General features: G+C 40.5%; 1 protein-coding gene across 1 annotated transcript; it reads right to left on the bottom strand.

The window, feature by feature from the left end:
- Nucleotides 1–1,057: 1,057 nt before the first annotated feature.
- LOC137725605 (formin-like protein 1) lies at nucleotides 1,058–5,434 on the bottom strand. The gene is made up of 4 exons (XM_068464349.2): nucleotides 3,282–5,434; nucleotides 2,958–3,157; nucleotides 2,401–2,645; nucleotides 1,058–2,192 (listed from the first exon to the last, which is right to left on the bottom strand). Exons 1-4 carry the CDS (start codon nucleotides 5,258–5,260, stop codon nucleotides 1,359–1,361), a joined length of 3,258 nt encoding a protein of 1,085 aa, XP_068320450.2. The 5' UTR covers nucleotides 5,261–5,434; the 3' UTR covers nucleotides 1,058–1,358.
- Between the last annotated feature and the right edge of the window lie 10,646 nt (nucleotides 5,435–16,080).

Below are 16,080 nucleotides of genomic sequence, written 5' to 3' on the forward strand. Positions count from 1 at the left end.
ATAGCACCCTAGATAAAATGTCATGTCAAATTGTCATTCGACTATCATATTCACTTTTCATCTCTGATATGTGGAGCAAAATCAATGGTGCAGGACACGGCTAGTTAGGGCAATATGTCCGTTGTCTTGCATCTAGGGTTCCAATCCCATCCTTGTATTTTAGTACATAAAAAATATGGCTTCGACTAAAAGAAAGAGTTAATATTCGAACACACTAATTTTACTAGGCTGATGACATGTTCTTCTGTCTCTTCTACCCCACAAAATTCTCCCTTTTCTTATGAAGAAATTAGAAAAAGAATTTCCAGAAAAAAAAAATAATAAAAAAAAAGTGAATTTATCCTTGTTGCTGTCCTTTTATTTACTTTGGGTGGTTAAAGTTAAAGATGAGGATATACCATACCACAAGAAAGTAAAAACTAGGGTCCAGTTATAAGGAAATTGGTGTCTTTACATGAAAATGGTTGGATATTTCAACTGTGGCAGAGGCAGGACCCCAACGGTCACCTTCCTTCATTTTTTTTCAAATTTGCAGTAAGCAGCAGAATCTGTTCCCTTCAAAGATGCATGCGATATCATGTCGTGTACCCCTTAATTGAAAACGACCTCTCTTCATGGATTCTTTTACCAAGGAGGAGTGGACCTCATATGTTTCAACAAGTAATTAGGGCAAAGCACATTTTACTCCTTTTTTACCCTGTCAGTTTATTCCTTTATCTTTAAAACGTTGCAATAGTATCTTTAAAATTCTGTTCTTTTATATCTATGCCACATAATCTAAAAACTTGAAAACTTGGTTGTTAGTTGATGGCGCGGTAAATGCAAAACCAATATCCCGAAGAAACTTTTATGGCACATGTTAGCCCAAAAATGAGTCATCTATATTTGAGTATCATCTAGTCTCACGTATGTACATTAGAAATGCATGGGATTCCACTCCTAGGAAAGTGCCATGTGACAAAAATAAAAAGTAAATAAGGATAAAAAAAATTTCAAAAAATATCAAACACTACTGTTGCTATGATTAAATTACAAAGAATAATTGGGGATATACGAGTTACGTAAAACATGTACAGTCAAGAGTTCTGCTTCCATTCAACAGTGGTATGATCGATCTTCCCAGAAACTATCTAATCCGAATTACAACTTATTCTTCCCAGATAAAATCTCCTCCTCTGTAATTATATAATCTACAGAACGCAAAATCGCTTACATGATTTTTTACAAGTACAAATTTTAGGTGGGGTGGAACCTGGAGCCATGTATATAAACCTGGCATGCAAGCTTTTCAAACCGCCTACTTAACACTGTTTTTACAAAATCGAACCAAAACGCCATCCTGAAATGAGCTGCAGAAACTATGGAGACGCGCTCTCATCATCGGATGAACTGTACCGCCTCAACCCATGAATTCCAGGAACTAGTTGTGGCAGCATTGGATTTACTGGAACTACTTGCGGTAGCATTGGATTTACTGGAACTGGAAATTTGTGGGCGGTACTAACTTGGGTTCGCTCATTTATTGAACCAACTTCCTTACATACCCGATCAAGAACTGTAAGAAAGTCTCTGACCACCATGAAGATTCTAAACGGGTGAGCTTCTTCCCTAGCGGAGTTCCCGTGGAAGTACTCTGTAATCTCCTTCACCAGGGACAATGCAACACTTTCTTGAGCTTGAAGTCTTATAATCTCCTCTTCAGCCAATTTCATGAACATGTTCATCGACTCTGAGAATTTCCGGCTGCTGTCATCTGACACCGTCGTCTCATTTAATTGCACAACCTCCGCGATGTTGCTAATTCCTTTGGAAAGTTTGGAAACATCACTGCTAAGCACATCAGAATCCATGACAGCAGCTTTCTTCACATTACTGAGGTCTGAACTGAGAGCTGAAACAACTTGCAGGCCAAGCCTCCTGCACTTGACATCATCACTCAAAGTTGGGTTTGAAGTTTGATTGCCACCGTTGAGACGAGCACCTTCCGTCCTTATGATTTCTTGTACGACAAAATGCAAGAGTGTGGTTTTCCCATCTGCCCCCTTGACGTCAACCAGCTTGAGGAGTGTGTCCAGTTTGAAGGCTTGGGCATCACCACGGTTTGTCCCAACATTCATCCGGTTTCCAGTCTTCAGAACAGCTTCCAGAAGCTTCAAGAACATCCTGCTGTTTCTCAATTCTTCACAGGCAGCCTAAGTAAGGAAATTCCAATGAGAAAATGCCTGATGGAAAAACTATCATCTCTAAATGGATAGAAATACCCATGTTAAGTTGACGAACACTTTTAATTAACTTATTAATGTTTAAGTGTGCCTTGGTATATTCACGTCTTGATGGAAATGTTTGCTTAATGTTACCATCTTAGCATAAGAAAACAAAACGGAATCTAGCATCACATACCTCCAAAGTTTCAAACGACTTTTTAAGGTACTCGATCTCAGACTCAAAATTAGTCATGTAAAGCATTGCATCAATCCTTTTAAATGCAAAAGGAACGTCAAGCAGCTCTTTCAGAAATCTCTCAGCAGGACCAAGGTTAACTGGTGAGTCGTCTTTGTATTCCTTCAGCTTCCGTTCTTCTTCTTTGGTTGGAGCCATCTTCATTAGACTTTCAAGTAACTCAGTTCCAAGAGCGTCCGAGTTTCCTGCATTCATTAACAGTACCAAAGGACACCATGAATTCACAACTATCGCATAAAAGTTATCACAAACCATTTCAGCTGCAATAAAAAATCATCGAAGAAGAATCACAGTTATTATGAACTTATGAAATGCCACTTATCACGAGAATTCAAATATATCCCAGACCAACCAAATTTTAAATTCTCAATGTTAACTAAACGGCGTGCACAAGATATAACCAAAAGCATAAACGATATTACCATCAATGTTGATTCGATAATTTTCTCAGCATTCAGGAAAAGGGAAGACAACTTTGAAGAAAAAATGGTTTTTACCTTCTAATAAAGCTTCACAAACTTCCTCTATGGTCACATTGAGAGCCCTTAGTGAGATTGCAATATTCTGCGACTTTTTTGGATCAAGTACTCTATTCTCTTGATTTGGTGAGGGAAGAACTGCACGTGGTGTCGTTTCCCTTGGATTCGGGTTTGGTGTTTTTACAACAAACAATGTCTCTATCATTTCTTCATTCAATCTGCAACCACCGCCCGATAATTCCACAAGTTTAGTAGTGCAACACAGTATAAGCAACCAACTTACTACATCAATTATAAGTCTACCATAACAAGAAAAGCAAGTAAATGCAAGTACTATCTTACTTGAAAGAGCTCGATCTAAACTGATCCCACACCATTTCGCGATCGGAGCTTGCTCTAACTTTATCCCAATGCAATGGCTTCAACTTTGGTTTCGGAGTCTCCTCAATCGGCTCCAATGGTGTTGAACTTGGCGTCAACTTCACCGGCGAAACAGAGACCTTTCCCGGGTTTTGAAACACAAAAGGTCTTGAAGGAGGTATGAGAGCTGGAGGCCTTGAGATCACTTGCCCAACTGGTGTTCTAGGACTTGGTTTCTCCCAGAGTCTCAGTGATGGAGGCATTGGCGGTGGCGGAGGAACCGAAAGAGGCTGCTTTAAACCACCACTAAACTCTCTCTCCGGTGAATTCGACAACGAAGACGATGAAGATGATGAAAGAGACTGCACTTTAGGATCCAAATGAATAAATGCTCGATCCGAAGCATTTGAAATTCTTGTTGAGGCAGCTGAGCTCTTCTCCAAACCTCTCAGTGGTGACATAGAAGGTGAAAAGGATTTGGCTCTTGAATCAGAACCGTTCGATTCTCTCTCTGGTGACAATGAACAATTTAAAGATGGTGAAGGGGATTGATCGTTCCGATCTGAAAAGGCCGAAACTTTCGGTAACGCATCTGGTTTGTTTCTGAAATTTAATTCCGGTGAGGAAATCGGCGAACTTTGATCAGAAACCACCGAAACTTTCGATGATGCATGTTGGTTGCTTCCGAAATCTCTCTCCGGTGAGGAAATCGGCGAACTTTGATCCGGAACGACCGAAACTTTCGCCGGTACATCAGGGGTCTTCTCCAATCCTCTCTCCGGCGACGAAGATAGCGAGAACATCGACGGAGACCCTCCGTTTCGGTCCGATGCAGATGGGAAATCATCAACAACTCTCTCCGGCGAAGACATTGGAGTCAACGACGGCGACCGTAGATTGACATCAGCAAACGGCGCCGTGTAATGCATGGCTGAGGGTTCCGGCGGTTTGGGCTCTTCTGATCTTCTGTTGGGACTTAAACTCACCGGAGGCGAGAGACTGATTGAGTGTGACCGAGACGGTGAACCCAATTCGGAAGACGAGCACGAACACGACGTCGTTTCGCTGCCTCTTTCATCAAATACGCCACCCGCAACCGCCGCGAATACTCTCCTGGACCCGGATCCGTTTCCATTGGAGCTGTCGCGATCGCCCGAAGACCCTCTGGGAGAGTAGAACTCTTCTTCCTCTTCCTCTTCCTCATCGTCTCGGTCATGGGTCAGAACCGGTTCGGCATTCTCCCAACGGCTCAGCCTCGAGGTTTGCCGAGCAAGCGGCGGAAGCGGCTGGAGGTCCGGTGAGTCGACTTTCCGAGTTTCTTTTTCGGCCCTACGACCAACGCTCCCGCGCGCGTCAACTCGTTCCTCGAGTCCGCGCGAGTTGACCACTGTGCCCAGGTAGAGGAACTCGGAGCTGTTGGAAGAGCCGGTTCGGACCTTGTGTGTACCACTGAAGGAGTGGCTGAGATTGGGCGCCTGAAACAGCCTGCTGCTGTGCTCGGATCTAACATACGACTTTTCGTCCTCGTTGTCCGGGAAGTTGCGGCCGTTGTGGTGTCTGCGACGGTAGAGGAAGAATGCGGCGACGGAAACGACGACGACGGCGGAGAGCACGGCGGCGATAGTGAGGGCGTGGAGCTTGTGGGCGCTGGAGTTTTTGGTGGGCTGGGGGGCAATGAGGGAGGAGATGTTGGCGGGGAAGGAGGCGAAGGCAGTGGTTGGAGAGGGAGGGGGAGGCGGAGGGGAGGGTAAGGATGGGAAAAAAGGGGAATTGGGAGGGGGAGAGTTGGAACTGGAAACTGGGGGAGTTGGGTTCGGAGGTGGGGAAGGCGGTGAGGGAGATGGAGGCGAAGAAGATTCCTGCGGCAGAAATGGCTGGTGGAGGACTCTATGGTTTGGCCTTGGAGATGCGGTGAGTGGAGAGGATAAGAAGAGCAGGAGGAAGATGAAGAAGTTGGCCATTGTGATGACCTTGGAGATTGAGTTGCTGCAGAGTCCCCAGTGTTTTTGTGAGTGAAATTTGTCAGTCTAGAGAGAGAAAGTGAGGAGAGAGAGAGGGAGAGTGAAAAGATTGAATCTTGAGAGTGAAAAGGGGTTATGGAAATGGAAAACAGTCCGTTGGTGAAGGTGGCAAGTGAGGGCAGCTGCATCCAGCTAAGATTCTTTTTATTGCTTGCGTGGAGTTGGACTGCTGTTGTAGGCAGATGTTTGCTACTTCTACTTCCACCTCACTAGGTTCGTTCACTCTTTAGTGTTTGTGCCAACTCTTTGGTCTTGTTTTCTTTTGGTTAAATTTAAGAGTAAATTATACAAAACTATTTTAATTATGAATCGCATCATAATTTCTTACTTCATATTTTAAATATTGTAATGTCATACCTCAACTTATGAATTCGTTGTAATATCATACCTCCGTTAGTGAGTCCATCAAATTGACCGTTAAGTGATGATTTAGCAAATGAATGGCCCATATATTCATAGATGTGGCAATCCACTTGTACCATTAAGAAATTATATATATAATAAATCATTAAAAAAAAAATTTTTTTTTGTCAAAATTTAAATTTAAAAGAATGGGCCCACCTCCTTCAAATCACCAAATCCACCTTCTTCTCCGACCTCCCTCCACCCTCGCCAACCTCGTCCTCAATATGAATTCAAACCCTGAAACCAATTCCCATATCTCCTAATCTTCCCTCAACCCATTTCCCAAACACCCACTCATGGATTCCTTAATCCCAATTCCAATGCACCAATTCCCAAACAAATGAGTTTGCACCGATCGATTGGTCCCGAATCGCAAGGACATTCTCCTCCAAACCGGCCTAATCCTCGTTGTCGTCTTCCTCTCCATCCACAACATCCCCCCAAAGCTCCTGGCTAACCTCTGTTATCGCTTCTGCAACAAACCCGCTGCCCAAGCCAAGCATCCTCGACGCCTAACTCATCGCCCTATCTCGATTTGCTAATTCCAACTCATCAAGAAATCGAAGTCGAGACGTGTTGGCCGTCACGTGAGGGTAATGAAGCCAAGTGCGTAACAGAAGTGTATATGATTATAAGAAAATGCAAATAAATAAAAAACAACTAAAACTTAGCTATACCAAGATAATACTAAGTGTGTGGAAGTAACTTAGTCAAGCTACAAATGTTTCAGAGTATAGGTATCACAAGTGAAGTCAAACTAAACAAGTACTAATTATACAACCATGGAGAAGATCCTTACTTATTTATGGATATGTTCCGCCGGGAAGTCCTCGTGAGCCACCAAAACAGAAGGGTGAGTGGGCAAAAACAAAGCGTTTGAAAACACATTTATCTTTTCGGAACATAGTAACCCCTCACTGTAAAACCCGTATAGTTTCCGAAAAATAGTGCTACATATATATAAAACAACGTACTAGGGCAGTGAAACCCAAAATATGCCATGTCATAACGTTTCAGTTCTAAATCATGTAAGCCAAGTGTAGAATCAATATAAAATAACATGCCAGCCAAAGTCACCTAATGTGACATGTACGACTGGCACTATAGCTCATCAACCTAGGCTAGCACACGAGTCGGAGTCACCTATATGACCTGTACGACAGACTAGGTATAAATATGTACGCTCAAGTGCTACGATCACGTGAAGGCTGTGCGATAAATCGTGGGTCACGTACAAGTCGAAACCACCTATTGTGGTCTGTACGATAGGCTAGCACCAGACTTGGATCTAAGGTGATCGTGCGGTGCGGAAGGTGAACGATCACGTGAAGGCTAGCCCTAACCCCTGGGCGGGAGCACTAATACGGGGTGCAGCCCTGATGAGCTCTAAATAAATATATGCATGCAACACAACCCATTCAATCACATCATACTCACCTGAAGCTTACCTGAGTCTCCACAGCATCACACAATATAATTCACAAGTATAACAATGCAATACTCAAAATGCAACTCATTACGACATGGCATTCAAAGCATAAATCATTTAAGAAAACATTCTGGAAACCATATCATATATATATGTAATCGTAGCCCCCTAGCCTCACTTGTCCATGCTCGTCCTCAGGGTACGTCTCACTTATATGCGAAACAACTAATTTTACATTAATTTTAAAGTACATACACAACCCTTAGGAATAACTTCTCATATGTTGCTCAAATGAGGTGTTTGAATATACCAATGTGATCTAATCAACAACACGAACACCCCTCTATTTTTAGAATAATTTTTGGACGTCACACGCGCTCTCACGCGTTGATCATGTGCAGGCAAGTGCCTGGCACATTGACGGAATCCCTAACGTCGTTAGGGAATATTCCATTAAAATAGTAGAATATTCCGTTAAAATCCTAACGAAGTTACCTGACACCGTCAGTATATTCCGTCAAAGTTTACAAAATATTCCTCTTCTTCTCCAGTGACTCGCCAGAATCCGCTGCCGGCCACCGTCTGTACTCGCCGGTTTTTGGAAAAATTTTAAACTCTTATATCTAACTCATTTTTCAAGCAAAATTCACGAATTTTATATGAATTTGAAGCTTTTGAGGAATAGAACAAAATCATACCTATTAGAGGTCCAAAAATCAACGGAAAGTGATCGGAATAGAGCCTTGAAAGATCCGGTCAAACTTGAACTCTTCGAAACCACCTACTCCGACATCAACTTTGTCCCAAATCCACTCTAAGGTTCCTATGGAGTTGTTTACGAACCTCCCGGAGCCTTAAAACCTTGGAAAAAGGCCTCGATCACGACGGAGCAACAAACACCTCGCCGAAATTCTTGAGTTCTCGGGTTTCCGTGATCCGTTCGACGGCCAAAAGGTATCACTCAACTCGTGAGGTCACGAGGAATACGATGGTGGACTTCAACAACTCAATCCGTGTCGATTTGGTTAAGATTGTAGGTGATGGTCTCTCGATTGTACAGACGAGAGAAAAATCAAGAAAAGATAAGAGAGAAGGTAAAGTTATATGTGTGTGAGCGTTTGTGATTGGTTAGTAAGGAAAGAGTGAGAGATTTTAATATGTGTGTGTGTGCTCTTTCGGATTGGGCAAGGGAAAGGAATGAGTTTTGTAATTGGTCCTAAAACAAATAAAAGCCCAACAATTAATTGGACCCAAGAAAGTAAGAGTTAAGGTGATTGGTTGTTACTTTGGCCTGTTTACGCTCTTCTAATAATCGTAACCTTTTTCATTACGAATCCGATTCAGCCCTAACTTGCGTCAATGCGCTCGTGACGTCGAGTACGATTTAATTACAACGACGAGGAAATAATTTAAAACAACATATGTACATCCATGTCACTAAGCCACTAAGGGCACAATCGTCACCTTACATACTTGGGGAGAGAAAATATATAATAATTTGGGACGGATCGTCACAGGGCCTACTTTCTATTAAAAAATTATTAAAAATTATTAAAAACTAAAAAAAATCATTTAATATTTTTTAAATATTAAAATAATAATTAATTAAAGAAAAGTTATTAAAAAAAAACCTAGTTCGTCTCCCCCCGCCCCAACCCCCTTTTCCCCCCACTCGAGCCTAACCTGCAACCCAAAAAAAAAAAAAAAAAAAAAAAAAAAAAACCATCTTCATCTTCCCCGACCCCCATTTCCCTACAACCCACCCCTTTCTTCCCCCTCCCGTCTTCCCCAAACCCACCGCGCACCTATCCTCCTCCTTCGCACCCACCATCTTCCCTCCTCTACACACCCCGCTCCTTAAATCCACACCCATTTCCCCCATTTTCTTCGTGCCTAATTTCTTCACCCGCGAAATCAGCCTGGCGAAGGGGGTTTCCTGATTCCACCTCACGAACCCGGCGATGGCGGCGTAGACGAGATATGGGTTTTTTTTTGGGTTGAGCGTAGACGTTCGTGTTGGATCTGGGGGAAGAAAGGGGTAGGTTTGGGGAAGATGGGATTTGAGTTGCAGGGAAAAGAGGGTCGGGGAAGATGAAGATGGGTTTGTTTTTTTTTTTTTTTTTTTTTCTTTTCTGGGTTGTAGGTAGTGGGTGCAAGGGTGGGTGTTGAGGAGGAGGTGGAGGATGGGTGCGTTGTGGTTTTGGGGAAGACAGGATCTGGGTCGCAGGGAAAGGGGGTCAGGAAGATGAATATGGGTTTTTTTTTTTCCGTTGGGTTGCAGGTGGGTGTGGAGGAGGAGGTGGAGGATGGGTACGCAGTGGGTTTGGGGAAGACGGGATGAGGAAGAAATGGGTGGGTTGCAGGGAAATGGGGGTCGGGGAAGATGAAAATGGGGTTTTTTTTTTTTTTTCTTGTGTTGCATGTTGGGCTCGCGTGGGGGAAGAAGGGGGTGGGGGGAGACAAAGTGGGGTTTTTTTTTTTTTAAATAACTTTTTTTTAATTAATTATTATTTTACTATTAAAAAAATATTAAATGATTTTTTTTAGTTTTTAATAATATTTTATTAATTTTTTAATAGAAAGTGGGCTCCATCTCAAGCCACGTCAGCATTTAACAGAGGAATTGTCAGACAATTGACAGAAGATATGACATTGCAACAAATTTGAAGATAAGGTATAATATTGAAACTTTTTAAAGTCGAGATATAAAACTGTTAATGACCCAATAGTTGAGGTTGTTTTATATAATTTACCTTTTTTTTTTCCAAAAAGATATCTAAGTATTTTTTTTAATTAATGTTTGCAAACCATGCAGGCAGGCATGCAGGCACCAACACAATGACAATGACTGTAATTGGAATATTGCACTGGGCCTCTTACCACAACTCCATCAATAGCTTGACCTAAAACAGACGAATAGAATTTACCCAAATCAAGAAACTATATATTTTTTAATCTTATATAAATTGATATTAACTTTAAGCGAAAGCCAAATTTAGTGGATACTCAAGTAAAAAGAAAGATTAGAAAAGTGCATTGATAGATTTTTTTTATTTAAGAACGAATAGGGTGAGAGTCAAACTTTGGGTATAAACGAGTAGTAACTAATAAGTGTATTCTCAAAAGTGATTTGTCTTTTTATTATTTATATTTTATTAAAAAAAGGACATATTTCATTCACAAAAAAGACCAAAAGTTATAACCGGATCAAAGAATATGACCTCAAGAAAATGGTACTTCCGAGCAAAAAAAGACTCTGATAGAGCTGGAAGAGTAAGAAGATCCATATAAATCAATGTATTAAATGTTACAAAATATATGAGAGATGAAACTTCCCAAAACAATTAATCATGGCATAGGAAGAACAATGCGCTTTTATCTGAACTGTGGAGAATGACATCATGACACACCCCGACTGAGATCAGGGCGTGCTGGCCGTCACGCGGAGGTGACGTAACCATGTGCACGGTGCGGAAGCTAATAAAATAGTAATACAAATAGTACAAATAAATAAAACTAGCAACATAAAGTAATAAAACAAGTGCTAGCGTAAGTGAGGCACAAGTTCAGAGCATAAGCCTACAGCAGTCCAAAAGAAAATGATTCAACAACAGTACACCCAAAGGTGACCCTACTCTGGTGATCGTCTGTCAGAAATGCCGGGAAAGCCCTTTGGGAAACCACCGAACCTGCTAGACAACTAGAACCTGGAGGGGCGCAAAACAAAAGCGTGAGTGCGCAAAAACAAAGCTTTTCGAAAACCATTTAGTAAAATACATTCTAACCCCTCGCCGTAAAACCTGTATACTTCCCAGAAAATAACATATGTACGTATGTATATAGATATGCCAATCATGCTCAAGAATATGCCATGTCGAAATCTCATAATGAAATGCAAGTGCTCAGGTATAATTCATATCAATAACATATAGTCTGGCAGCCGGAGTCACCTAACGTGACCTGTACGACTGCATATAGAGCTCAAATCTCAATATCAGTACTAAACCTGCCCACGAGTCGGAACCACCTAAAGTGGTCTGTACGACAGGCCTGGGTGTAAAACATATAAACGCTCTAGTGCTACGATCTCGTGAAGGCTGTGCGAATAATCGCAGGTCACCTACGAGTCGGAACCACCTAATGTGGTCTGTAAGACAGAACTGTGCACCTAACTTGGATCCAAGCTGAGCGTGTGGTGCGGGAGGTGAACATCACGTGAAGGACTGTGCCCTACTCTGAGCGGGAGAACTAACACCGGGGGTGCAGGTTATGAGCTCTCTAAGCATCTCAAACCACTACTGAATATAAACATGAATAACACTTACCTGGCACTTACATGTACGTCCGCAGCACCCAATATGCGTATGTATATATATGCAACTAATAATGCGACTAATGGTGCATAAACAACGATAATATAATGCATGGCATATGGCAAATAACAATTCAAATCTATTTCTGGGAAAATATAAGTATATAGGTATATACGGAAAACCAAAAGCCCACTCACTGATAAGTGGAAGGGTCGTAGCCCCCCTGCCTCGAGTGACCACGCTCGTCCTCGGGATACGTATCACATATATGCGAAACAACTACAAAAACGTTAATTTTAAAGCACATAACCAACTTCTCATAATAAATTCTCATACATTGCTCAAATTGGGCAAATGAATATACCAACGTGCTCTACACAACCTCAGGAACACACCCAAATTTTTAGAAAATTTTTTCACCGCCGCACGCGCCCCCACGCGCCGGCCACACGCAGGCACGTGTCTGGCACGCTGACGGCGTCAACTGACGCTGTAGGGAATATTCCGTCAGTTCTAACGGATTCCGTCAATGGCGTCAGGAATATTCCGTCAGACTTGACGGAATATTCCGTCTCCTTCTCCGGCGAGCTTCCGGTGCCAGAAAACTGGAAAATTTTAAAACTTCGATATCTCGTTCGTTTTTCACCCAAATTTGACAAACTTGGTACCAAATTGAAGCTTAGGACTAGAGGAACACAATTATACTACTTTCAAGGGTTAAAAACCACAAAATCTCACCTGTCCACACAATCCAACTCCGGCCAACTTCGAATACAGTGATCCCGACGTCCAAATCCTTCAAACGAACTACTCCGAGCCTCCTTGGGACCTCACCAAGCTACCTACGAGCTTCAAATTTCCTAAAACGTGAGAAATCACATTTGCATAAATAGTACCCCAAATCGGACTTCGTGGAATCGACGTGAAAACATTGATATTCTTACCTGAAAATGGTACGGTTGGGCTCCTACAAGCTTCACGAGTTCGAATATGGGTTTTGGTTTCTTCGATCTGTGGAGGTTTAGTGTGCTTGTGTGTGTGTCCGTACGTTTTCGAAGGAAGAGGAAAGGAATGGGGCTCGGGACAGGTGCAGAGAAACAGGGAGAAAGGTGGTGGTGTGTGGGAAGATGTGTGTGGCTCCAAACATGCCACCCAAACTCAAAAACAACAAATAAACGTAAAAGAAACGAACTAGGGGCAAAATTGTCCTTTCACACGTGCGTTAAAATGTTTCCGGGACGGGCTGTCACACATCACAACTCCAATTGTCTTGTGATCTCAAATCATCATTTAATAGTGGATCCACAAACTCAACTAGCTCACTTTTAATATTTTGGTATTAAATCTATCATATCGACTTTATAACGACCAAACTTACACATAGTGAGACCACCAACTCGCCTATATATAACTCATATATTTCTAACCTTTTTCTCATGTCCCCAATCCGCAAAGCAATGTCCCTAGAGTTGAAAACTTAAATTAAACACTCATTCTCATACCTCTACTCCGAAGCTACAATTTTAAGGTCTACATACTTAATGAACTTGGATCCGTTTTGCTAGTGATGTTTAAGAAAATTGAATCTGAATTATGTAAGCATGAAAAATAACATGCATGAAGAGCAAGCCAAAGGTCATGTGGCATGTTACATGTGGCATAATAGCAACAAGAATATACAGATTGCATATATAGTGGCACCTTGCGCACGGAATGCATACAAAAACCAAACCACTAGTGTGAAGTGTAAGGAACATGGACTGTGTGGCACCGACGCACAGAAAATACTGCATTATTTCATGTAATTCAATCATATTATAGTTAATATTTTGGGTGTTCGATTTTTGACATTGGAACTACCAAATTTGGGGAACCAATAGGAGACTGCACGTTTGCTAAACAATGGAAATTGGAAGGTTACATCTTGGAACTCAAATGCTGATTGCTTTTGCTATTTAATTAATCGATATTTATGGATCTCTACACGAATATACCTTTTGTTTAATATGTGTGTATATTTTATGCCCTTCTTCCTGTCTTGCGTTCTTGGCCTAACGTTCTTAAAAAGGTAATAAAAAATAAAAAATTCTAGAAGACCTATATTATTATATTGCTATGTGATTAAGTGATTATTAAGGTGATGATTTTTTTAATTAAGGTGGTTGTGCTGGTGTGTCACTGCCTGTGTTCTTGAGCTGAAGCCGACATCAAATGTTTTTAAATGGAGAAACGAAGATAATATGCATACAGTACTAACTGGGGTCATTGTTAAACTAATTCAATATACAGTCAAACTTTGGGTTGGCTCAACCATTATTAACATGGTCATTGTAAATTGATTAAAATTACTGAATCATGTTAATATTCTAGTCCATGGTAGAGATTAAATTTAAACTAGCTAGATCGAATAAATTTAAACTAAATTTGGCGTGGTAGAGATTAAGTGTCAATAGACTAAATGATAGTTAGCTACAATTTTATCATGTTAAACACTAAAAGTGATGTTAAAACGATTGCAAATGGTGAATTACTCGGGTAGATTGGGGTCTTTCTCTTCAACCCACTGTATTTTCGGGTCCAAACTCTCCTCTCTATAGTTTAGATGAATTTAGTGTAGATTATGTATTGTTTGAAAAAGATGTTAAAATGAAGAGGAAATATTAGGAATTTACTGTTGAAGAGGAAATATTAGGCATAGTGGAAAATTATGACATATTAAGATCGAATTAAAGAAGTAAATTATAAAGTGCTTTTATGATATGGTTTTTTCTTTATTTGTATAGTTCACATGATTTGTAGGATCCTACCAATCTGAATGCAAATCCTATCTATAAATAATGTTCGGCTTTTTCCAGGTCTGTGCATTTAGAGGCAATCATTTGCTTGCTTCTCCGTTATCTGAAGGTGATGTATCAAGCATCAACCTAGCAAGTATAATTCCATGTAGAGGCAGTACTAGAAACACTCCTTTTTTTTGGTCGAAGTACTTGAAACACTCACTTATTTCACTAACTTTTTTTAACAACGATACAACTATTCTAACTTAAATTAAAATGAGGAGAGAGAGTTTGAATTTAAAACGTAATAGTTCAAATTCATTAACATTTAACATAACAATTGACATGTCAGTTTTCATTTGTATCATGTTTGTGCTCACTTCAAAATTTATTTACTCATAACAATAAGAAATTCCACACCAGGTAACCCATTGCCAATGTAAAATCTGTACCAGGTAGCCCATATCCAATGTAAAATCTACATTTTTATACCTACTTTCCCAAATTTGGTCTAAAAGGACGGTGCTGGGTTGGAGATTTCTTGATTTATCCTCTAATTCATTTACTCAAATATTAACACTGAAATTTGATGAGAGGTTTTGCGTACTCCAAAATTTGTCATATTCATCGTTCCGCCAATGGTGCGGCCCATAGACTGGTCAAGTTGGCCTTAGATTTTCCTTCTAGTTTTCATTGGTTCGAGGAATCTCCGGATTTATTCCAGGGTACCCTCTTGGATGATTGTATGTCGTCATCTTGACATTAATAAAATCGCTATCGTTTCAACTCAAAAAAAAAAAAAAAAAAAAATCACTGAAATTTGAGTTTTAGCGTTTGAGTATGTGCATTAAGGAATGACATATTTTTTTGTTGGAGTGGGATCTACCTGTAGATTTAAATGTGTTATAGTAACAAATAAATATTTATAATTTCCAATGGACTCAACACTTATTACTTATATATAGGTTTTAACTTTCCGAGGATGCACCGAAAAGGAAGAATGTTACATTTATATTTGATCCCACATAAAACATTTGAGCTTAATTAGTAATGAAAAATCAGTATAATAAGTTTAGTGTATAATTGTTCTGTACATTCATATGCAGCATCACAATCATTCCAACTTAATAAGATTATGGCAGTTCGTGTTTATCATGGGTTGTGCTTCTGATCTTGGGATGCTGGCTTTACTTATATAATTAATCTTAGAATCGGATTCATCAGAAGTAGTAAAATTCCAACTGAATAAGTGATGTCGATCGTGGGCATCATATGAGCATCTAATTGATGACCTTAAAGAAATTTTGCATCAACATCTTCTTGAGGGTCCCTTAATTGCCCACATTGCTATGTACAAAAAAAGAAGAAGAAGAAGGGATTCATTAGTAACTTGGTTAATACCCTAAATGTACCTTAATTACCCACATTGCTCTGTACACGTGTTGAGTAATATTTCCATAGAGATGACATCTAGGTCACCCAGGCTTCAACCGTACGGAAAGATCCTCTTCGGATTTGAACCATCCAAATCTGGCAAACTAAATATTCTCATCCGTTTACGTAAAATTGTGCGGCTAAGATCACTCTTCCCTTTCAATTTTCTCACTCTTTCTCTTTCTTCTCAACATTATTGCCTTCTTTTCAAGCGGCGATGGACGAAATAGAACTGCATAGAAATAAGTAGAAGAAAATGGGAGGGGTTGAAGGTCGGGGAATTATGCAGCGGGAATTGGTGTGGGAGGGAAAAGGGGAGGTGAGTGATGGTAGGGAGGTCTGCAGAAGCTTCTTCTTTAGTTAATTAAGGTAATTGGGATTCAACGTTTAAAATGCTTAAAG

This window comes from Pyrus communis, chromosome 5, assembly GCF_041283825.1.
Source record: "Pyrus communis isolate YQ-2024b chromosome 5, ASM4128382v1, whole genome shotgun sequence".
Classification (NCBI taxonomy): Eukaryota; Viridiplantae; Streptophyta; class Magnoliopsida; order Rosales; family Rosaceae; genus Pyrus; species Pyrus communis.

Excerpts from the sequence above, each read along its gene's own strand:
- LOC137725605 (XM_068464349.2), bottom strand. The coding sequence starts at position 5,260 with ATGGCCAACTTCTTCATCTTCCTCCTGCTCTTCTTATCCTCTCCACTC. Across the intron at positions 2,646-2,957 it reads TTGTGAAGCTTTATTAGAAG|GAAACTCGGACGCTCTTGGA; the intron begins GTAAAAACCATT and ends TAATGAATGCAG. Across the intron at positions 2,193-2,400 it reads AGTCGTTTGAAACTTTGGAG|GCTGCCTGTGAAGAATTGAG; the intron begins GTATGTGATGCT and ends TTCCTTACTTAG.